General features: G+C 40.4%; 1 protein-coding gene across 1 annotated transcript in view; it reads left to right on the top strand.

Moving 5' to 3' along the window:
- The window catches only part of rxfp1 (relaxin family peptide receptor 1), a 178,795-nt gene that overhangs the window by 120,148 nt on the left and 32,622 nt on the right, over nucleotides 1-26,025 (top strand). The window contains exon 14 of the mRNA XM_060927178.1: nucleotides 6,174-6,245. Within this exon, the coding sequence (XP_060783161.1) occupies nucleotides 6,174-6,245 (72 nt within the window). The remainder of the gene's footprint in view (nucleotides 1-6,173; nucleotides 6,246-26,025) is intronic.

Below are 26,025 nucleotides of genomic sequence, written 5' to 3' on the forward strand. Positions count from 1 at the left end.
ACTCCAAGATGCTCTTTTTATACCCAGTCATGTTAATGACCTATTGCCAATTGACCTAATGAGTTGCAATTTGGTCCTCCAGCTGTTCCTTTTTTGTACCTTTAACTTTTCCAGCCTCTTATTGCCCCTGTCCCAACTTTTTTGAGATGTGTTGCTGTCATGAAATTTCAAATGAGCCAATATTTGGCATGAAATTTCAAAATGTCTCACTTTCGACATTTGATATGTTGTCTATGTTCTATTGTGAATACAATATCAGTTTTTGAGATTTGTAAATTATTGCATTCCGTTTTTATTTACAATTTGTACTTTGTCCCAACTTTTTTGGAATCAGGGTTGTACAACTCTGACTTGTCTAACTTTTAGTAAGCTAAATTCAAGCACTTGGCATCAAAATAATCAAGGTAAAACACAGAACAGGTGAACACAATAGGATAACAGGCTAATTACAAGACAGGGTTTGAGCGCATGGAAAGGAAAAAAAAATATTGGGACTCACAGAAAATCATGTTCTCATAATGGAAGAATTTTTGACAATAATTGCCATAATGCACTCTTTATACTGCACTAAAGCTATATTGATTTCCTTTTTCCTTGAACTGAGCTTTCAGTGAAAATGGGATGTCTGAATCATTAGGTGACCCATATGACCCAGAGCAACTCTGATTTTAGAGACTTTTCCAAAGCCAAACAAAAAAAAGTTTTTTCCAATTTAAAGCCTTTCGATTTCAAAAAATCTGTGAAATTTAGTTCCCTCTGAGATTTGGTCATTGTGATACATGTTTATTTCTGTAATATCTCACAATATATCAGGCCATTCTGTGGCTGGGAAGTTATTTAATTTGAGGGGATTCCCGAGCAAATAATGTGCATGAAATCGCTCGCATCACGCAGTCAAGCAGACAGAGGAAGTCCGTGTGTGTGCGCATGCGCAGGTTTACCTTTGAGTGTGCACTGACGGTTCCAACATTCTGTCGCTAAACGAACAGCTGATCACACCGAGGTGCTCGCTGACCGCTGATATTTATTAGTTTGGTCCTGCGTTTCCTTTCCTTCGTATATAACATAATGTCTTTTCTTCTCGCTTTCCGTTACTGTAGTCGGTCTTTCATGTTTCATTCGCACACTCACGTCCTCCATTTTTCTCTCCTGTTTCAAATTTGTATCCCACAATGCCTTGCGTGAACGGGGAAAGCCCACCACGTCATGCATGACGTAGTATCTTGAATTGTGTCATGGTGAAGCAGGAAAAAATAGCGGAGAATTTAGTGCCACGTGTCCCTAAATGCATTAATTGTTCTATTTAAAAAAACTAATAAAATTGGACGTCTGTGATTTGAATTCAGTAGCTTTCGGTCCACTAAACAAAAATAATTGGGTTTCGGGGAAAATTCTTTTATGACCTACACTTGAAAAATCTGAAAGGCAGTCTAGCTTTAAGTGGCATCCAGATACAGTGGGGCAAAAAAGTATTTAGTCAGCCACCAATTGTGCAAGTTATCCCACTTAAAAAGATGAGAGAGGCCTGTAATTTTCATCATAGGTACACTTCAACTATGAGAGACAGAATGGGGGAAAGAATCCAGGAAATCACATTGTAGGATTTTTAATGAATTAATTGGTAAATTCCTCGGTTAAATAAGTATTTGGTCACCTACAAACAAGCAAGATTTCTGGCTCTCACAGACCTGTAACTTCTTCTTTAAGAGGCTCCTCTGTCCTCCACTCGTTACCTGTATTAATGGCACCTGTTTGAACTTATCAGTATAAAAGACACCTGTCCACAACCTCAAACAGTCACACTCCAAACTCCACTATGGCCAAGACCAAAGAGCTGTCAAAGGACACCAGAAACAAAATTGTAGACCTGCACCAGGCTGGGAAGACTGAATCTGCAATAGGTAAGCAGCTTGGTGTGAAGAAATCAACTGTGGGAGCAATTATTAAAAAATGGAAGACATACAAGACCACTGATAATCTCCCTTGATCTGGGGCTCCACGCAAGATCTCACCCCGTGGGTTCAAAATGATCACAAGAACGGTGAGCAAAAATCCCAGAACCACACAGGAGGACCTAGTGAATGACCTGCAGAGAGCTGGGACCAAAGTAACAAAGGCTACCATCAGTAACACACTACGCCGCCAGCGACTCAAATCCTGCAGTGCCAGACGTGTCCCCCTGCTTAAGCCAGTACATGTCCAGGCCCGTCTGAAGTTTGCTAGAGAGCATCTGGATGATCCAGAAGAGGATTGGGAGAATGTCATATGGTCAGATGAAACCAAAATAGAACTTTTTGGTAAAAACTCAACTTGTCATGTTTGGAGCAGAAAGAATGCTGAGTTGCATCCAAAGAACACCATACCTACTGTGAAGTATGGGGGTGGAAACATCATGCTTTGGGGCTGTTTTTCTGCAAAGGGACCAGGATGACTGATCCGTGTAAAGGAAAGAATGAATGGGGCCATGTATCATGAGATTTTGAGTGAAAACCTCCTTCCATCAGCAAGGGCATTGAAGATGAAATGTGGCTGGGTCTTTCAGCATGACAGTGATCCCAGACACACCGCCTGGGCAACGAAGGAGTGGCTTCGTAAGAAGCATTTCAAGGTCCTGGAGTGGCCTAGCCAGTCTCCAGATCTCAACCCCATAGAAAATCTTTGGAGGGAGTTGAAAGTCCGTGTTGCCCAGCGACAGCCCCAAAACATCACTGCTCTAGAGGAGATCTGCATGGAGGAATGGGCCAAAATACCAGCAACAGTGTGTGAAAACCTTGTGAAGACTTACAGAAAACGTTTGACCTCTGTCATTGCCAACAAAGGGTATATAACAAAGTATTGAGACGAACTTTTGTTATTGACCAAATACTTATTTTCCACCATAATTTGCAAATAAATTCTTTAAAAATCAGACAATGTGATTTTTCTGGATTTTTTTTTTTCTCATTTTGTCTCTCATAGTTGAAGTGTACCTATGATGAAAATTACAGGCCTCTCTCATCTTTTTAAGTGGGAGAACTTGAACAATTGGTGACTGACTAAATACTTTTTTGCCCCACTGTACTAATAGTTTACTAGTTCTATACTTGTCGTCCACTCTTTAGTTTACAAAAGCATACTTCATAGTGTACTGGAAATATACTATGCGTTTACTTGTTTTATACTTCTAGTCCACTTTTTAGTTTATAAAAGTAAACTTTATAGCATATTGGAAATATACTGTTAGTTACTGGTTATATACATCTAGTCCGCTTTTTAGTTTTGAAGTTTACTGCAATTATCCTTCTAGGTATACTGTTAGTTTTCTAGCCCTAACCCTTACCTCATGCACACTACCAGTAGACAACTTAAGTGTTTTGAGCTGACCACAAACTTATGGTACATGTAGGTTTAAAAGATGGGATTTAAAACATGCTGCCGTATATCACAAAGATGCCAATATGTGTGAAAAAGAAGTATTTTATAGGCTACTATCAAAAGGATAAGCACAACTACAGGGCAAGTCCACTTAAACATAAGGCACAAATATTTTAATACTTGATTACACTTTTGTTCAGTATATCTTGATCAAAATTTTAAGTACAAGCTGAATATACTTCGACTTTTCTTTATACTTTTCAGTATAAGCCAAGTATACTTATGTATAACTTTATTAAGTATATCTCTGATAAGTAAATAAAAAGTAAACTGAAAGCATACTCTCTTATTTTTAGTTTAAAAGAAGTATATTAGAAGCACGCTTGAATAAACTTTTTTTTTTTGTAAGGGTGTTTATAATGTGTTTCTTCCTCAACACACTACTACATTATTGCCATTTTCACACCGCAACTTATAAATTTGTCTCGTGCCCGTTGTCATAAGGGAAAACAAACTCCTGCTATACTCAATCTAAAATACTTAACGGTCCTTATGAGACAGCTTTTACAGCTTTTCTTTCAGTGCGACCGCAATGCATGATGGTATATAGTATTGCTTGGTTAGTGACCATCAGTTGTACACTACTTTTCACAATGCTTTGTAGGATACTATGAGTGCACTATCTATTTAGGGTGTAATAATTCTCACGATACATTCGGACAGCGCTACAAAATGGCGGACTGACTATGTAGTCCATTATATAGTGAGTAGTGAGTGATTTCGGACACAGGGTAAGCTTGTTTGGCTTATTACAGAACTCTGAACACTGAAATAAAACACCAAGTATCACTTGTAAAAGATTCATCCATTGAGCGAAAATGGCTACTGTGACCCATTTGAAAAGTCTACATGAGTGAGTGTGTGGGTATACAACTAGCAACTTGTGAAGCCCAAAGCATTATTTTTTTTAAATAAAGACATGCTTTCAGAAGCAACTAAACACAACTTTTATCTTCATCTCACTATGGAGTTCAGAGGAACATTCAATATCAAATATCACTCTTTCATTTGGTGTTTCAGCTCCATGTATTCAGATGAAACCAGAGCGAATGTAATGGTGCAGTGTGATATCCCCAGCCTGCACCGTCCTTCAACAAGGAAGCCATCTGTTTTCATTTCCCGCATCAAAGATTTCTTTGAAAGGGCCAAAAAATGATTGTGTTTTCAAGCAAATTTGTACGGAAGCCGCGAGAGGCCCTTCATATAATCTTTTTTTATTCACCTTGCTATCCCGAGATAACGACATAATTAATTCAGGATCTCGAGAAAACAACACAACTAATTCGAGATCTCGAGAAAACAAAACTGTTATTCCGAGATAACGACATAATTAATTCAGAATCTCAAGAAAACAACACAACTAATTTGAGATCTCGAAAAAACAAAACCGTTATTCCGAGATAACGATATAATTAATTCAGGATCTCGAGAAAACAACACAACTAATTCGAGATCTCGAGAAAACAAAACCGTTATTCCTAGATAACGACATAATTAATTCAGGATCTCGAGAAAACAACACAACTAATTCGAGATCTCGAGAAAACAAAACCGTTATTCCGAGATAACGACATAATTAATTCAGGATCTCGAGAAAACAACACAACTAATTCGAGATCTCGAGAAAACAAAACCGTTATTCCGAGATAACGACATAATTAATTCAGGATCTCGAGAAAACAACACAACTAATTCGAGATCTCGAGAAAACAAAACCGTTATTCCGAGATAACGACATAATTAATTCAGGATCTCGAGAAAACAACACAACTAATTCGAGATCTCGAGAAAACAAAACTGTTATTCTGAGATAACGACATAATTAATTCAGGATCTCGAGAAAACAACACAACTAATTCGAGATCTCGAGAAAACAAAACCGTTATTCCTAGATAACGACATAATTAATTCAGGATCTCGAGAAAACAACACAACTAATTCGAGATCTCGAAAAAACAAAACCGTTATTCTGAGATAACGACATAATTAATTCAGGATCTCGAGAAAACAACACAACTAATTCGAGATCTCGAGAAAACAAAACCGTTATTCCTAGATAACGACATAATTAATTCAGGATCTCGAGAAAACAACACAACTAATTCGAGATCTCGAGAAAACAAAACCGTTATTCCGAGATAACGACATAATTAATTGAGGATCTCGAGAAAACAACACAACTAATTCGAGATCTCGAGAAAACAAGACAATTATTCCGTGATCTTGAAAAATCAAAACAATTATTTCATGATCTCGAGAAAACAGCTGAGATTTCTAGCAGAGCTGAGACGAAGCCGGGCCAGTCTTCTGCGGAGGTGCCACGGACTAATTTTGAAATTATCCCTTATTAAAAGACTTAATGCAATCTCTCCCTGCGTCAACCCCTGATCAAAATATTGCCTTATTAGGTGATCGATTATTCCAGACATTCTAATGACCAAAGTTGCGTCTATACAGAATGAGAAATAGCCCCAAAGTCAGCATATCACAAGTCTCTTGGCGCACCTGAATGAACCATTTCTCAGCTGTTTACTCGAGATCATGAAATAATTGTTTTGTTTTCTCAAGATCTCGAAATAACGGTTTTGTTTTCTCGAGATCTCGAATTAGTTCTGTTGTCTTCTCGAGATCCTCAATTAATTATGTCGTTATCTCGGGATAACAAGGTGAATAAAAAAAAGGATTATATGAAGGGCCTCTCACGGCTTCTGTAAATTTGAAATGTTCTAATGGTGAAGACGAAATTGTTTGTCTTTCAGGAGCATCGAAGGCATCGAGATTGGAAACATTCACAGGAGGATGTTTGAACCTCTCAAAAACCTCACACATATGTAAGTCTTTCTTTTGCTCCTTCTTGAAATGGTCACTCAGCAACGGCTATGAACAGTATTTCCTTTGTTAGGCCTCGTTTTATTCCCATATTGCAGCGTGTCATGTTACCAAGCAACCAAAAAAAAAAAAAAATCGCAAACTTCTTTGTCCGCAAGACTTTCCCATGCTTTTCTCTTTTTATATACCAAAGGTTAAGGTTATTTTTATTTGTCATTTCAACCATATACAGTTGGTACAGTACACAGTTAAAATGAAACAACATTTCCAGAGGCTCCAACTTGGGAAATTGCAAAGAGGGAGGTTCTCCCTCTCTGCGAGTAGCTCGGAGGGAGACAAGTTTGAGCACCGTAGGCGCGAAGGCGAGTTTTATATTATATATATATATAATGTGTGTGTGTGTTTGTGTATATATATATATATATATATATATATATATATATATATATATATATATATATATATATATATATCATCTCATTATCTATAGCCACTTTATCCTGTTCTACAGGGTTGCAGGCAAGCTGGAGCCTATCCCAGCTGACTACAGGCGAAAGGCGGGGTACACCCTGGACAAGTCGCCAGGTCATCACAGGGCTGACACATAGACACAGACAACCATTCACACTCACATTCACACCTACGCTCAATTTAGAGTCACCAGTTAACCTAACCTGCATGTCTTTGGACTGTGGGGGAAACCGGAGCACCTGGAGGAAACCCACGTGGACACGGGGAGAACATGGAAACTCCGCACAGAAAGGCCCTCGCTGGCCACGGGGCTCGAACCTGGACCTTCTTGCTGTGAGGTGACAGCGCTAACCGTATGATTCACCACATTTCGTATCAATTAAATCTTATTAATAGCAACAGATCTAGATAAATCCAGTGACTATAGACCAAACTTTAATATGCCTGAAGTCAATGTTAATGTCAATAATGGCTATTATAAATTGCCAATGGTAAACCCTCTGATGAGCCCTGTGATGACCTGGCGACTTGTCCAGGGTGTACCCCGCCTTTCGCCCGTAGTCAGCTGGGATAGGCTCCAGCTTGCCTGCGACCCTGTAGAACAGGATAAAGCGGCTAGAGATGATGAGATGAGATGAGATGAGATGAGATGAGATGAGATGAGATGAGACCCTCTGATGATAATGTTCTTCTAATAATATTCTAAGTCTAAGTTAGTAAAAGTCAGACAAGTTGGTTAGAATCTAACGTCTGGTCTGGTGATCTAACTTTGTCAGATATAGGGTCGTCTTGCTGCCGTCCAAAATAGTCCGCCGTTCGTCCCTGGCGACCATCGTGACGGGCGATCCGAACTTTATCTTGGTGATTTTCTGATATTTTTTCTTCGTAGTTTGGCTTTCACCATTTCCACCAACGGAACTTCGTTTCATTATCTCATTCAAGAGAACATAAAGTTAAGACGAGCAGGCGATAAATGCAGACGCAAAAAAAACAAACAAAATGGTTGAGTGTCATGGGTTTTCTCGTTCTCTCACGCATATCATTAATAGCACCATCTGTATGCTTTATCAGTAACTGCTAAGACATTGGGTGGCTCAGTATGACCCCGCGGCATACCGAATTCCGCTCGATTCATATGCGTGCTTGATCTGTGCGCGCATGCCTCCGGCATTCACTCCAATCCCCCCGTTACACCGATCGGTGTACCGACCAGGGAATCGGCATATACTGCGGGGTACACATTTGAGTCCACCCATACAATGTCAGACACACAAAAAGCGGAAAGTCATCTATTAATTTTCGTCAACATAAATGTATCAGGTTAGACATTTTTTTAACTAATCATGTGTAGTAAAGGCGGGCAGGAGATTTTTATGTTGTCAGCGGGAGGTCGGGAGGATTTTCTAAATGTTCCCTAAAGCGGGAGATCTCCCGCCCACGGCGGGATAGTTGGAGCCTCTGCATTTCTCCAGGACCATGGGTGCTACACTACCGTTCAAAAGTTTGGGGTCACCCAGACAATTTTGTGTTTTCCATGAAAAGTCACACTTTTATTTACCACCATAAGTTGTAAAATGAATAGAAAATATAGTCAAGACATTTTTCTGGCCATTTTGAGCATTTAATCGACCCCACAAATGTGATGCTCCAGAAACTCAATCTGCTCAAAGGAAGGTCAGTTTTATAGCTTCTCTAAAGAGCTCAACTGTTTTCAGCTGTGCTAACATGATTGTACAAGGGTTTTCTAATCATCCATTAGCCTTCTGAGGCAATGAGCAAACACATTGTACCATTAGAACACTGGAGTGATAGTTGCTGGAAATGGGCATCTATACACCTATGGAGATATTGCACCAAAAACCAGACATTTGCAGCTAGAATAGTCATTTACCACATTAGCAATGTATAGAGTGGATTTCTGATTAGTTTAAAGTGATCTTCATTGAAAAGAACAGTGCTTTTCTTTCAAAAATAAGGACATTTCAAAGTGACCCCAAACTTTTGAACGGTAGTGTACATTAAACATCACAGGACTACAATCTACAATACAACATAAAGTGCAACACTGCAGACAATAAACGACACAAACAACATAAAGTGCAGAGTCGAGTGTTCATATTGAGGAAGTATATGAAAAAGGAATAAATAACTGTAAACCGTGTGTGTGTGTGAGTGTGTGTGAGAGACTTTGGAAACATTGTAAAGCAATAGTGCATTGTTGTCCACTGTGTAAATACGGCAGTGTGAGTGGTGTGTGTTCAACGGTCTGTGAGAATCAGTCCAGTCCCTCAGAGTTGAGGAGTCTGATGGCATGTGGGAAGAAACTGTTACGGAGTCTGGCTGTGAAGCTCTGAATGCTTCGGTACCTTTTTCCAGATGGCAGGAGAGTGAAGAGATTGTGTGAGGGGTGTGTGGGGTCGGCCATGATGCTGATGGCTTTCCGGATGCAGTGCGTGGTGTAAATGTCCGTGATGGAGGGAAGAGAAACTCCAATGATCTTCTGAAGTACTATAGTGAGAAAACAAAATTGATTATTTTACTGGGGTGGCATGGTGATGTGGTTAGCACCGGAGACTCACAGCAAGAAGGTTCTGGGTTTGAATCTCATGGCTGTTTGCATGTTATCCTCGTGCCTGCATGGGTTTCCTCCCATAGTCCAAAGACATGCAGATTAGGTCAACTAGCTACTCGAACCCATAACTACGTCATCGCTTGTTTACATCACTGCAATGCATTATGGGCGATACTTTCACCTTTGTTAAACACTGCATTGTTCTGTCTAACCGGTTTTAACCATACCTAAAGTGAATTGCTGTGTGCCTTACTGTGTTTCCACAACAAAGAGAACACCAGATCTGAGCTTTTATCAGCGACCAGTCGAGAAGAAGAGAAGAAAGAAATGGATAAGTTTAATCTGCAACAAAAACCTTTGAACTGAATCAAAAAGGACAAGTGTTTGTAGCTTACATTTCTCTGGTGGGAAAACAACGTACTTAAACTGTGACCCAGCAATACTTTCACGGTCTGTGGAACGACCTTCGGTTATAGATGATTATAACAATTGACATTGTTCATCGTCTGAAACTAGCGATATTCCAAAGCCTGTAAAACAAAGAAGCATTCTTCGGCCTTTACCTCTCAACGTGCCAAAGCACTCGGCAGCCGAACAAGCCTGTCGGACTGATAAAACTCCCAAACCACCAAGGGTTCTCTTTCGGGTATGTATAATGTTCAGTGTACCTCACTAGCCCTGTTTATTGAAGTAAATGCATTTATACTGAACAATGACATGGCAGATCAGCGGGTTTCCAAAGTTTTTTTTTTTTGTAATGTTTCCTGATATCAAGTTTTATTTAACTAATCAGTCATTTATAAATGTTTTGATAAGACATTCTGAGATTTGATGTTGTTGTACAGTGTGGTAGACTCGTTCAATCTCTAGGTTGTACAAATTCTTGTCACGTATGTCTTACCTTCTCACCAAGCTTGATTTGGATTCAGATTTTCCTGCTGTAAACCCTCAACATATTATCCACCGCTTTAAATCACCAATTTCATTGTCTTGCACGACAGAGCACAGCAAAATCGCTCCTCTCACATCGCTCTCACGTAAAATTAATCTAACATTCGCTATATTGCCCAACTATCGACCCTGGCTATCCCCCATAATGCATTGCAATAAACAAGTGATGACATACAGTTGTGGTCAGAAGTTTACAACCAGTGACATGAATGTCATCTTGGATATGAACGTCATGGCAATATTTGGGCTTTCAGTAATCTCTTTGAACTGTTCTTTTTCTGTGGCAGAATGATTGTACACCATACATCTTTAAAATAAAAAAAACACTAGAATTTGGTGCACAAGTTTTAATTTTCTTTGGGTTTTCTGAAATCAACACAGGGTCAAAAATATACATACAGGGTCAAAAATTAACATATGCTCGCTTAGATTATTAATTCAGAGGTGCTGAAACTTCCAAAATATGTCTTATCTTGCCAAGGCCGAGGTCTCTTAACTTCCTGTTAGTGATCATGATTGACTACAGCTGGTAGCTTCTCTGTGCCTTCATAAAAAGGGTTTGTTTACAGCACTCATTGGATTGACCAGCACACAGTAAAATGAGAAAGTCCAAGGAGCTCGGTGCAGATCAGAGAAAGAGGATCGCAGATGTACACAACTCCAGAATGTCTCTTGGAGCCATTTCTAAACAACTGCAAATTCCAGGATCCTTTCAAACACTTGTATCCAAGTTATTGTGAGATGTAGTCACTTTGCCAAGCCACTTTGCTTCAAGAAAACCCAAACTGTTACCTTCAGCTGAAAGGTAATTGGTTTGGATGGTCAGGAACAACCTGAGAACCACCATGGCACAGCCCTGCCATGAACTGGAAGCTGATGAATCACTGTCTACAGTTCAGATCACCATGGACTAAGAGGCTGCTATCCAAGAAATAACCCCCTGCTCCAAAATTGACACCTTCAAGCTTAACTAAAGTTTGAAGCTGACCACACGGACAAAGAAAAAGCCTTTTGGAGGAAAGCTGTATGGTCAGATGAGGCAAAGATTGAGTTGTTTGGCCACAATGACCACCATGTACAGAGGGACACTGTACCAGCTGGTGGTGGTGGTAGGATCATCATGCTCTGGGGCTGTTTTGCTGCCAGTGGAACTGGTTCATTGCACAAAGTGGGTGGAATAATGAAGAAGGAGCACTACCTCAGAATTCTTCAGCATAAACCATCAGAAACTTGAACCCAACTTGGGAGTTCCAACAGGACAATGAACCCAAACATGCATCAGAGCTGGTTGTGGAGGATAAAGCAGGCTAATATTAAGCTTAAAACAAGTCCTGACTTCAACCCTACTGAAAATATATGGACCGTGCTTATACGTAAGTCAAGTGCATGCCAAGAAAAAAAATTAATTGAACTCTACCAATTCTACCATGAAGAGTCATGAAATATCCAACCAGAATTCTGCCAGAAGCTTGTTCATGGTAAACAAAAAGTTTGATCAAGGTGAATCTTGCAAAGAGACATTTTACCAAATATTAGGTGTGCTGTATGTATATTTTTGACACTGTGTTGATTTCAGAAAGCCCAAAGAAAATTAAAACTTGTGCACCAAATTCTAGTGTTTTTTAATTAAAAAAGTATGCTGTACATTCTGCCACAGAAAAAGAACAGTTCAAAGAAATGACTGAAAGCCCAAATATTGCCATGACAATCATATCCAAGATGACCTTCGTGTCACTGTATGTAAACTTCTGACCACAACTGTAGTTATGCTTGGGGGCTGTTGCCCATAGGTGTGAATGGTTATTTGCCTCTGTGATATTAATTGGGGGCGGCACGGTGGTGTAGTGGTTAGCACTGTCGCCTCACAGCAAGAAGGTCTGGGTTCGAGCCCCGTGGCCGGAGAAGGCTTTTCTGTGCGGAGTTTCCATGTTCTCCCCGTGTCCGCATGGGTTTCCTCCGGGTGCTCCGGTTTCCCCCACAGTCCAAAGACATGCAGGTTAGGTTAACTGGTGACTCTAAATTGACCGTAGGTATGAATGTGAGTGTGAATGGTTGTCTGTGTCTATGTGTCAGCCCTGTGATGACCTGGCGACTTGTTCAGGGTGTACCCCGCCTTTCGCCCGTAGTCAGCTGGGATAGGCTCCAGCTTGCCTGCAACCCTGTAGAACAGGATAAAGCGGCTAGAGATAATGAGATGAGATGAGATATTAATTGGTGACCTGCCAATGGTGTATCTCACCACAGTGGGCTGGGGTTGTCTCCAGCTTCCCCATGACCCTGACAAATAAGTAGCGTATGTAATGGAAGGATTATATTGTTCGTGTGCAACCACGTGACAAAAACACATGTAGCCTATGCATCCGCCACCATGTTAGATGATACACAAATCCAAAATGCTGTCTTGTGTGAACAGTAACTGTGATGCTTCTCCGACTTTCTCGAAATATTACGATTCTCTGGAGTCCTCTGCCAAGTCAGTATTCAAAGAAATATTTGAAATTCGTGGTTTTGACCCGTATATGTTAAAGCCATCTGATTATACAGAGGATTTAGCCTCATTACCACCAACTGAATATCGTGATATTGTGAATTCTCATTCTACCAAAAAAAAAAAGTGCATAAGTGAACCGTAGTTACTGTGTTACTGACACGGCATCGCTAATATCTCACCTGGCAAAGTTGGCTCACATTGTTCTCCTTGTGTATCCAAACTCGCTAAGGTTTGCGCTGCTTCTAATCTGGCTTTCTTGGCAGATCTTTCATTTATCCTGTTGCTTCTTGATACTGCGAGATGAGTTTTCGTCTTGATCTAATTGGAGTATTGCTGCCACTGGCGGCTCATTAATAGGGGCGATTTGGGCGACGCACTCCCAAACAGGGAGGGAGATTTTTTTTTTTATCTACTCCTACTACTAACAGTAATGTCATTGTCCAATCAGGCTAAGGTCGCACCTGGTGTAGCCACGCCCTTTTGGGGCGATTTCTGTCAGGTTCAGATTTGCCCCAAAATCTCCCATTGACACTAATGGTACGTACGTTTTTTTCGAAAATCATGCTCCCAATGCATTTTCTATTAGGTTTTATGTGCTCGCACAAGCAGCGTGCTTAAGTCATACGCCTGTTGCGCCGCGCAAGTGTTGCCAGATTGGGCAGTTTTAAGTGCATTTTGGCGGGTTTTGAACATAATTTTGGGCTGGAAAACGCAACTTGCGCGGGAAATGTGTGAACATTCTATGAAGATGGCAGCGAGTGTTGAGTGCAACAATACGATAGCGTCTCTGAAAGAAGTTCCCTTTAGTCATCGTACCAATGAGGAGAAAGCGGCAATCAAACAGCTAGGACCTCCTAGACCGAATTTAAACATCAAGCAAGTGTCTACGAAGGGGGAGAAGACCTACTCAAGAGGTTTTAACAAGAACTGGTACCACCGGAAAACTTGGCTAGCTGGCTGTGATGTAGTCAATGCTCGTTTTTGCTACCCTTGCGTTCTCTTCCACCCTGGAAGTAGCACAGCAGACGGTACAGTGATATCTGATATTTGAATTTACTAGGCAAAAGTTGTTTGTGTGTGTGTGTTTTACCAATGGCAGTTTAACATTGCCATGTTTTTGTTTTACCAGTGGCAGTTTAACATTGCCATGCTTGGAATATTTCAGTGGCCTCAAGTTCTCTCTGACTTGGTGTAAATTAAGCATATTTTCAGTTTTTATATATTGTACAGTATGTGTTCATTGGAGCCAGCAGCACCTTACCTTTTTTCCAACTTGTTAAGCCAAGTTGCACTGACTACAAAACCTTGTGTAACCTTGTGTGTATATAGCTAAATAACTAAAGCCTTTTGTGTTCATTGACATGCTTGTAATACTTTAAACTTCCTTTTAAGGCATGGCTTTCTGGAGGAATTCTTGGGAAAAAAACTGCAGAATTTATTTAGAATTATTTGTTGTTAAAATGGTGCAATTCCATATTAAAAAAAACACATAATTAAGCTGCACATGTTTGTTTGATGGTTATGCTTTTCTTCATCTTTTTCAAAACTTAAATAAACACTTTTGGATTTATATCCTGCCACTTTAATTGCATTCTTTAGAATTGAAGAAATTAGAATATGTTTATAATTAAGAATTTGTGTCTACTTATTATAGAATACTGGAATAATATGAGAAAATAAATGAGTAATGTGATATTAATTGATTGTGATGCCAAATGTTTTGCTTTGAAGGCTTCACAATGAATCTTCCTTAGTTTTAGCCTGGCAAGCCAGACTAAATGTGAATATTTGCCACTCGTAGGCAAAAATATTTTTGGCCGCTAGGCGGGTGGGTCTAGTTTACTAGGCTACCTTAGTTTGCCACCTTTAACTTGTTTAGTGTTGCCACCTAGTGGAGAGAAGAGATATTGTCTATATTATATCTGAATTTACCAGGCAAAAACAAGTTCGGCCAATTGATTTGCTACCTAGGTCAATTTACTTCAGTCCTGTGGACATTTACGGTCCGTGTAGACATAACGGGGGAAAATTGCCCCCCCTGAAAAAAAATTCAGGAGCCGCCACTGATTGCTGCCCAATCTGGATTTGTTTTCTCACGTAGGTTTGCCGGTACTCCTGCAAGGTGAGAAGCAAAGGGTTCGTGCTAAAGCTCAAAAGTTTAATTTAATCAGCAGGAAACATGGCTTTAATTGGCAATGAACTCTTAACGGATATATAGTGGTTACCACATACACACACGGGTGTAATTAGCTTTTTCCTCAGTTGAGTCCTTATGATGGATGTTTTTGAACAACAGTGGATGGTGTTCTCTAGACAGTTATTCACCTGTCTTCATTTTGTCTGCGTTTTTAACTATTTTGGGAATTCTGAAAAACCGTTTCTCTTTGTCGCATGTAGCATTATTACCACAATTATATCCCACACACAAAGGAGGCATTGTCTTTCTTCAAAGGCAATGAAATCAAAAGAAAATCACAAAGTGCTGGTTCCTGGTTGTTGTTATCGTCCAACATAGCGGACTTCCAGTTTGGAAAATAAGCATGATGTCATGCACACACGAAGGATTGTACCTTTAAGTTCAACTCATGTCAGATACTTTTACTTAAACTTAAGCCATTCAGTCTTTGGCTTGTTTTACTTCCAGCCATTTTCTACTCCTGTGTGAGTTCTTCTTAAAAGTCTTTCTTAATATTATCCATGCAGAATTTGCATTTGACAAACTCACCACCAGTGCTAGGCGGCACGGTGGTGTAGTGGTTAGCGCTGTCGCCTCACAGCAAGAAGGTCCGGGTTCGAGCCCCGTGGCCGGCGAGGGCCTTTCTGTGCGGAGTTTGCATGTTCTCCCCGTGTCCGCGTGGGTTTCCTCCGGGTGCTCCGGTTTCCCCCACAGTCCAAAGACATGCAGGTTAGGTTAACTGGTGACTCTAAATTGACCGTAGGTGTGAATGTGAGTGTGAATGGTTGTCTGTGTCTATGTGTCAGCCCTGTGATGACCTGACGACTTGTCCAGGGTGTACCCCGCCTTTCGCCCGTAGTCAGCTGGGATAGGCTCCAGCTCGCCTGCGACCCTGTAGAACAGGATAAAGCGGCTACAGATAATGAGATGAGATGAGATGAGACCACCAGTGCTTAATTTGTGAAGTGGGAGGTCCTGGGCCGGAACGCAGGAGGTGGGTCGGTCTGGTGACTCAAAAAAAAAAAGGCGGGGGGCGGTTTACTATAACTTTACACACACATGCCTATTGCATGACATGTATTGCAACAGCACCAGTTATCAAATCCTGGACAACAATGGACAACGCTCAGAATGTTCTCCAAACAGGCACTCAAGTTCACTCTCGCTCTCCACACATGCGTTAAGGCAGGGGTCGGGAACCTTTTTGGCTGAGAGAGCCATGAAAGCCACATATTTTCAAATACATTTTCGTGAGAGCCATATATAAAAAGTGACGCTGAATACAACTAAAATGCATTTTTACGTATGACCAACAATTTGAGTGTAATATATTCTTTTTCATAATTCAAATGCCGTCTTCCTCCTGTCCCCCGCTAAATATTTTGACGCAAACGTAGCTTGGCGTGTTTCGAAGTGCCGCTTTATTTCATTGTTTCATTGATGCAATCTTGTCATTGTATAACTTAGGCCTATTGGACACAAAGCAGAACCCTCTCACCCCACAAAGGCGAATTCCTCTGTCCATTCCTGTTGAAATGTACGGTAGCCTACCAGTCACCTTTTTTCCCTTTTCGCCATGTTCTTTGTCAAAACTTTTGACTTTTTCCCGCGGACTGGTACACTTGCAGCAGGTGCTGGTGCAGTGTCACTGTGTCCAACGTCGTCCATTTTAGGTCGTTTAGGATCCGGCTGTCCTGGGACTTTGAAAAATTTTAGTAAGCTTTCTTGTTTTTTTGCCATTTTTTCCACAGCACAAGCTAACGGCTACAAAAAACCCAGTGTTCTATTGATTGGAAGTATACACCCCATGTCCCCACCCTTCCCCTTTCGCATAGATTTTGTGGATGTCATAGGAGAGAAATCAACAACAGATATCAAAATCAAAACCGAACACTAAACAAATTTTTATTTACTTATTTATTTAATTTATTGTTTTATTTTTTTCCCTTTGTGATGGTCATGGAGGTGATCTGATCCATTTAAATAGCTGCCGGAACACCGAATGAAATGGAAATAGCTGCAGGATCCGACGACGGAGGTTCCGGATCTTGTTCCGTCACGTTCCGGCTCAAATTAAGCCCTGCTCACCACTACATCTCAGTACAAATTTTGTTTCTCACCATTATCTTATAATGAATAATTTCTATCCATTTAATGACATCTAATCTCATCGACAATTATGCAGATATTCTGTCTAATTATTTTCTGACCTTGCCTGTGTTTCTCTAAGCCACGCATTTAAAATCATCGTGGATTTCTGTAATAACACGTTCATTGTTCTAAATGCTTAGCTCTTTACCCATTTTACCTGGAACAAAAAAGTACACCAAAGGCAACTTGAAGATATAAGGCAGAAATATGTACAGTATGTGAGTGACAACAGAATATTTTAGTAATACACAGTACCAGTCAAAAATCTGGACACACCTTCTAATCCAGTGTTTTTTCTTTACTTTTATTAATTAAAAGTCACTTCATGTTTTAAAGTAATGATGGATGTCGTTTCTCTTTAGTTAGTCGAGCGGTTCTTGATATAACATGATTTACTACAGTTATGGTGTGGAATAGGGATATTTTTTAGAGTATTTTAATTATTTACCAATTACTGTTTGATCTCAAACACATTAATAAGGCAAGAAACTCGTCCATGAATTAACTTTTTCCGAGACACGTGTTAATTGAAAAGCATTCCAGGTGACTACCTCATGAAGCTGGTTAACATAATGCCAACAGTGTACAAAGCGTCATCAAGGTAAACGCTGGCTACTTTGAAGAATCTAAAATATTAAGCATGTTTTGTTTTTTTAACACTTTTTTGTTTACCGCATCATTCCATATACAGTGGTGCTTGAAAGTTTGTGAACCCTTTAGAATTTTCTATATTTCTGCATAAATATGACCTAAAACATCATCAGATTTTCACACAAGTCCTAAAAGTAGATAAAGAGAACCCGGTTAAACAAATGAGTCAAAAATATTATACTTGGTCATTTATTTATTGAGGAAAATGATCCAATATTACATATCTGTGAGTGGCAAAAGTATGTGAACCTCTAGGATTAGCAGTTAATTTGAAGGTGAAATTAGAGTCAGGTGTTTTCAATCAATGGGATGATGATCAGGGGTGAGTGGGCACCCGGTTTTATTTAAAGAACAGGGATCGATCAAAGTCTGATCTTCACAACACATGTTTGTGGAAGTGTATCATGGCACGAACAAAGGAGATTTCTGAGGACCTCAGAAAAAGCATTGTTGACGCTCATCAGGCTGGAAAAGGTTACAAAACCATCTCTAAAGAGTTTGGACTCCACCAATCCACAGTCAGACAGATTGTGTACAAATGGAGGAAATTCAAAACCATTGTTACCCTCCACAGGAGTGGTTGACCAACAAAGATCACTCCAAGAGCAAGGCATGTAATAGTCAGCGAGGTCACAAAGGTCCCCAGGGTAACTTCTAAGCAACTGAAGGCCTCTCTCACATTGGCTAATGTTAATGTTCATGAGTCCACCATCAGCAGAACACTGAACAACAATGGTGTGCATGGCAGGGTTGCAAGGAGAAAGCCACTGCTCTCCAAAAAGAACATTGCTGCTCATCTACAGTTTGCTAAAGATCATGTGGACAAGACAGAAGGCTATTGGAAAAATGTTTTGTGGATGGATGAGACCAAAATAGAACTTTTCTGTTTAAATGAGAAGCGTTATGTTTGGAGAAAGGAAAACACTGCATTCCAGCATAAGAACCTTATCCCATCTTTGAAACATGGTGGTGGTAGTATCATGGTTTGGGTCTGTTTTGCTGCATCTGGGCCAGGACGGCTTGCCATCATTGATGGAACAATGAATTCTAAATTACACCAGCGAATTCTAAAGGAAAATGTCAGGACATCTATCCATGAACTGAATCTCAAGAGAAGGTGGGTCATGTAGCAAGACAGTGACCCTAAGCACACAAGTCGTTCAACCAAAGAATGGTTAAAGAAGAATAAAGTTAATGTTTTGGAATGGCCAAGTCAAAGTCCTGACCTTAATCCAATCGAAACGTTGTGGAAGGACCTGAAGCAAGCAGTTCATGTGAGGAAACCCACCAACATCCCAGAGTTGAAGCTGTTCTGTACGGAGGAATGGGCTAAAATTCCTCCAAGCCGGTGTGCAGGACTGATCAACAGTTATCGCAAATGTTTAATTGCAGTTATTGCTGCACAAGGGGGTCACACCAGATACTGAAAGCAAAGGTTCACATACTTTTGCCCCTCACAGGTATGTAATATTGGATCATTTTCCTCAATAAATAAATTACCAAGTATAATATTTTTGTCTCATTTGTTTAACCGGGTTCTCTTTATCTACTTTTAGGACTTGTGTGAAAATCTGATGACGTTTTAGGTCATATTTATGCAGAAATATAGAAAATTCTAAAGGGTTCACAAACTTTCAAGCACCACTGTATGTCTCATCTCATCTCATTATTTCTAGCCACTTTATCCTGTTCTACAGGGTCGCAGGCAAGCTGGAGCCTATCCCAGCTGACTACGGGCGAAATACGGAGTACACCCTGGACAAGTCGCCAGGTCATCACAGGGCTGACACATAGACACAGACAACCATTCACACTCACATTCACACCTACGGTCAATTTAGAGTCACCAGTTAACCTAACCTGCATGTCTTTGGACTGTGGGGGAAACCGGAGCACCCGGAGGAAACCCACACGGACAACATGCAAACTCCGCACAGAAAGGCCCTCGCCAGCCATGGGGCTCGAACCCGGACCTTCTTGCTGTGAGGCGACAGTGCTAACCACTACACCACCGTGCCGCCCCATTCCATATATGTTCCAGGTGTTATTTCGTAGTTTTGATGTCTTCAGTATTGTTCTACAATGTAGAAAATACAGAAAAACCGATGAATGAGTAGAGTAGGAGTGTACAAACTTTTGCCTGGTACTGTAGATGATACTTGAGTCTTTTACAAAACACTTTTCAAATGTCTTTCGAATGACTATTCGTCAATGAGAAATTAAATTATAAAGCTGAAATTACTTAAAAGATACGAAGGCACCTTAACATCGAAGGTCACAAGTTTGTACAATTGGAAGATTTTATCATTATCATGAATATACCAGCCTTGGATGAGTTCAGTGTTTTAAGGTGTTCTTAAACTTGGATGTCTCGGTTAGTTTATTGGACAGTGCCAATGGTGGATTGCAGTTATGTGTTATTTATTTATTTATTTATTTATTTATTTATTTGTGCACCATTGTCAACCCTTCAACTCAGACACTACGATGTTTAAGGTTGAATAGGTGATGACGCGCGGTCTGAACTCTATCTCATGTCAGCAGTCAGCAGCGAGATTTGTTAAAAGATTAAAGCTAGACTGCCTTTCACATTTTTCAAGTGTAGGTCATAAAAAGAATTTTCCCTGACACCCAATTATTTTTGTTTAGTGGGCTGAAAGCGACTGAATTCGAATCACAGACTTCCAATTTTATTATTTTTTAAAAATACGTTGTAGAACAATTAATGAATTTAGAGCCATGTGGCCCTAAATTCTCCGCTATTTTTTCCTGCTTCACCATGATCCAATTCAAGATACTATGTCATGCATGACGTGGTGGGCTTTCCCTGTTAGCGCAAGGCATTGTGGGATACAAATTTGAAACAGGAAAGAAAAATGGAGGATGCAAATGAAACGTGAAAGACCGACTACAGTAACGGAAAACGAGAAGAAAAGACGTTATGTTATATACGAAGGAAAGGAAAAGCAGGACCAAACTAATAAATATCGGCAGTCAGCGAGCACCTCGGTGTGATCAGCTGTTCGTTTAGCGATAGAATGATGGAACTGTCAGTGCACGCTCAAAGGTAAACCTGTAGATGGCAGTAATGCAACACTGTGGATGCCAGCTGCCGTAAAACCCTAAAGATGAAGAAGGTAAACCTGCGCATGCGCACACGGACTTCTTCTGTCTGCTTGACTGCGTGAAGAAGCGAGGGATTTCATGCACATTATTTGCTCAGGAATCCCCTCAAATTAAATAACTTCCCAGCTACAGAATGGCCTGATATTTTGTGAGATATTACAGAAATAAACATATTATTTGATCATAATGATCAAATTTCAGAGGGAACTAAATTTCACTGATTTTATGAAATCAAAAGGCCGTCTAGCTTTAAATTAAAGATTTTCATTTCTAATTCTGGACACTGCAGAACTGAAGTATTGGATTTGGTCTTTTGCAGCTCTTGGTTTAGCTCTATAAATCAGTCTGATATACACTCATGATTAATAGCAAAGTACGTTTGGTTGGGGTTATTACGAAAGTCCAGCAAGACAATGTTTATTTGTTTTTTTTTTATCTCAAGATAGCAAAAGTTGTTTCCTTAAGATAACAACTTGTTTTTCTTAGATGTCAAAATGCATTATTGGTTCTATATATTATACTTTAGGGAGAACCTTAGCAGACTCTAGCTGGTATAGTGGTGTTATGGCTTAATAGCCCTAAGGTTCTGGGTTTGAGAGGTCCCAGTCTGTTAAATTGACTGGCAATGAAACCGAACACCCATGCAGGATCCTTATAGTGTTCACTACTGTCCCAGATTTCTGAGTCACTTTCTCAAGTAACAGAAACTACTTTGGAAATGATCCAGCACTGATAAACATCACGCAAGATTTTTAGATGTACTTTGGGCAGCATGGTGGTGCAGTGGATAGCACTGTCGCCTCACAGCAAGAAGGTTCTGGGTTTGAACCTCACAGTTGACGAGGGCCTTTCTGTATGAAGTTTGCATGTCGTCAGCGTGGGTTTCTTCCAGGTGTTCTGGTTTCCCCCACAGTCCAAAGATATGCAGTACCCTGCATACTTGGTGCCAGTCCCAAGCCCAGATAAATTGGGGAGAGTTGCATCTAGTGTAAAAACCTATGCCAGATCATGATGATCCACTGTGGCAACCCCTAATGGGAGTGCCCGGAAGAAAAAAAAGATAGATGTACTTTATTAAAATGGAAATATGTGGAAAAGATAGTCAAACTTGGCAAGGTCAACTGAACACAGACTTAAGATCACCTTGAGGTGATCAAGCTCCACTGTGATAACTCCACTGTTCCAACTACTTTTTCTTAAGGCACTCCATAATGTATAGTATGTATGCCCAATAATGTATTTCAGCATACAACCAAAATAAGTTGTGATCACGAGAAAACAACATTTGTTATCTTGAGGTCACAAAAAAAAAAGAAATAACACATGGCCTTCCTGGACTTCCATAGTTTAAACAGTACGTACATATCCTGTGTTCATTCTGAGCAATAACCATCAGTGTGTGCATGTGTGTGTGGTGTAATACCAACTTAAACAGTCTATAAGCAGCAGTGCTGTAGTCGAGTCACTAAACCTCGAGTCCGAGTCCAGTCTCGAGTCCCCAGTGTTCAAGTCTGAGTCAAGTTGAAGTCGTTAAAGAAAATTTTGAGTCGAGTCCGAGAACAAGACTCCAACCGCACCATTTGACGGTGGCTGTTGCTGCCTTTATGTGAAATCGTCTCTGCTACTGTGTTGGACTAACGTTCCTGTTCGACTGCCCCATTTTAGTTAATAGGCTACAGATAAAAAGTTTGTTCATCGCTCAGCAAGCCCCGCCCACTATCAACAGGGCAAATAACATGAAAGAAGGTTAACACTAGCTAGTTCATCACTCAGCAAGCCCCACCCACTATCAACAGAGCTATGAACATAGCATCTCACTTCCTTCTCTGGGTGGAGTCTTACCAAATGATGATTGAAGTTCGAGGTCGTCCCTGTCGTCTCCTCGATAGTTCTTGTACATATGGAACACATAGCAGTGCGTTTTTTCCCACCGCACGAGAAGTCTGTATAAGCAAAGCGGACAATCCTAGCGGTGTTCTCTCCAGGCATTTTAGCGCCATTAACGTTAGTTTGTTCCTGAACATGACGTATGAACAGGTGAATGTGCAGTCTCTTGCATGAAATTAGTGTAAAAATTAATGTAGGTATAGACCCTTTTCAGTCATGTGACCTTCGTAAACGCGACTGCCATTTTGGACATGTAGTGGACTTCGGCTTGAATCAGTTTGAATGCGAGGAAGGCGACAAACGAAAAACATAAAAGAAAAAGGAGCGAGATGCAGAAAACACCTTCACTATCCAGCGACGTAGGGCATTTACAGGGCGAGCAGAGGGAGAGGTATTTGCAAAAATTGAGGTTAGCAGGCTTAGAGAACGACGTTTACCTGCTTCCACCAGGATTGTTCACTGACGTACGGAAGTACACGAAGCCCTCGTCTTTACCTGACTTCGGCCCACATGATCTGTATACCTATGTCGTTAAAAACCCATCGCCATACACAGGTATTGATCTGAAAGCGTCTAAGAGTTTGGATGCCTACAAATATTTTGTGTCAGGCTGGGTCACATGCCTACATCAGCGGGTCGTCCCTGGAGCCGGTGGTCGCCATCTTATTACAGCTAAGGTTTGTTCACATTTTCATTTACTTTCGGTCCTCAGGATAAACAAAATGTTATTAAATGTCATTGAAATAACTTCTTAGTCTGTTGAGACATGGCCCGTTATAAATTTGCTGTCACCAGGCAATGATGAAGAACTGTATTATTAGGGTCGGTGTCTGTGTTGTAGCAGTGTACTAGCAGCTAGCTGTTAGCACTAGCTAATGTCAACAACATAGTAGCTAGTATGTTACTGTAGCAATGTTTACGTTCAGTCATTTGGATGACTGTTAAAACCTTTCAGTCTCAAGTTTTTCCCTTTACTGTATTTACTAGTTTACTGTAATTATGATCCGGCAGCTATTTACACTGGATCCAGTGTAAATAGCTGCCGGAGCCAACGTCCGAGGTTCCGGAGCGCGCTCCGGCTTGCTCTCCCTCAAATTAAGTCCTGTACAAGTAAATAGCTGCCGGAGCCAACGTCCGAGGTTCCGGAGCGCGCTCCGGAACCTCGGACGTTGGCTCCGGCAGCTATTTACACTGGATCCGGTGTAAATAGCTGCCGGATCATAATTACAGTAAACTAGTAAATACAGTAAAGGAAAAACTTGAGACTGAAAGGTTTTAACAGTCATCCAAATGACTGAACGTAAACATTGCTACAGTAATATACTAGCTACTATGTTGTTGACATTAGCTAGTCAACAATAGCTACTACAGAAGAACAAAGAGGTTACAATGGGTTATTTTAACCTATTTGGTTACACACTCGCCGCCACAGAATGTTAACAGCAATGTAATGCCTTTTCTGGCTAATTTTATTCGTCTTACCTCCAACAAAGTGGTCACTACACAAGCGTTGGTATGCCGAGGGCTGCCAATCTTTCCTGTTTATGGCCGCTATCCATCGTCTCCGTCGGGATCCGATAAAATGATAACCCTTGCCTTGTTTGTTGATGGTTACTACATCCAGGTGCACAACAATATAGTGGCATGATGGAAGTCTTGCTGAAAGTAAAAACTTTCTTTGCTGCCGTTCCTCAATGTTGGCTGTGGTAAACTACTGGTAGTACATGTCCAAAATGGCGGCCGCGTTTGTCGTGACGTCACGTGAAAAGGGTCTATAAATATAAATATCTTATGCCAAATTATTATGGCATGTTACAAAAAATAAGCAAAAAAATCGGAGTCCTCGTCTCCAATTTACGAGTCTGAATGCAGTTAATGCACGAGTCCGAGTCCAAGTCCGAGTCATCAGTGCTCAAGTCCAAGTCAAGTCACGAGTCCTTATAATTAGGGCACGAGTCGGACTTGAGTCTGAGTCCTGGACTCAAGTACTACAAGCCTGCTTTGCAGTATAGTGTAATCGTGTGATGTTTTAAAGAGCTTGTGTTACATCCATGTGCATAGGCGCTCGCAGTGCACAGAACTGCACCATGCTCAAGCTCATTAGAGCTAATTGCCATGCACCTGTTCCTGAACAGAGTGCAATCACAGCGCATCTTCATAAGAACTCTCAAAACACACAGACTGGAAAATGTATACGCACTGTACCTTGTGTCTTACATTACTCTAGCCTTTGTTTAGTGTATTGCTCTCCCGGTTTTGACGTGTTTGTGTTTTGGACTTTGCCTTTGACATTGCAGCTGATACTATTTGTGCCTCGCCTGACCTCTGTTTGTTATTTGACCACGATTCTGCATTTGCATGTTTTGGATCTGTTTGTCAGCATGCGTTTAACAAAATCTTTCTGCACTTACAGTACATCCTTCTGTCGCCTGTATTTCATGACTGATTGTACTGATGTAGTTTATTAAACAGTATTTTATATAAACAGTGATTTATTTACTTCTTAGAATTAGGATTGCTTGATTTTAAAAAAAAAACTATATTTAGCTGACAAACCTGTTGATTTTACATAATAAACTTTGGTATGTTCTAGATTAGTGACAGAAAGCTGATGGTATATGATTTGATATGCAGCTCATGACAACAACCACAACTATGAAAGAAGGTTTAAAGAGATAACAAAGCTCATAAACAATGACACAAAACCAAATATGTTCCTGAAAAATTGGCATGAAATGGCAAATTTTACAGGTCAACATGGTAACCTGCTGGACGGTGATGTTTGACAGTATGGGCAGTTTTCGGAGTTAAGTAAACGATGTATTGGATCAAGTGCTATTTATAAAATCGCTGTATAATGTGGATGGAAGCCATGTTGTTAAATTTAATCAATTGATTAATGTGATAATGTGATAAATAATATTATTCTATCCACATTGAATGAATGAATGAATGAATGAATGAATGAATGATCAGTTTATTTAGCCTTTTGGTACTGATAACACTAAATTACAAGGGAGGCCAAATACAAATACTAATACAATACAATAACACACACAAAAAAAAAACCATATTTAATCCCTACTGAACTTATAAGTCACAAAGTTACTAAGTCGGTCGGTCCTCGCTACACGATAGTCATCGCGGAACAGGCCAGACCTCAGACCATAGCCATGAGCAACACTCACGGGCTGTGGTAGCATGTGTGCTAGGAAACCAGACTCCCTGATGTTAGCAATAAATTTCCTGCAAGCCGCATCGCGGCGCGCTACCAGCATAGACAAACCACAACCCGCGAGTGCCGAC

This window comes from Neoarius graeffei, chromosome 8 (assembly GCF_027579695.1).
Source record: "Neoarius graeffei isolate fNeoGra1 chromosome 8, fNeoGra1.pri, whole genome shotgun sequence".
Taxonomy (NCBI): domain Eukaryota; kingdom Metazoa; phylum Chordata; class Actinopteri; order Siluriformes; family Ariidae; genus Neoarius; species Neoarius graeffei.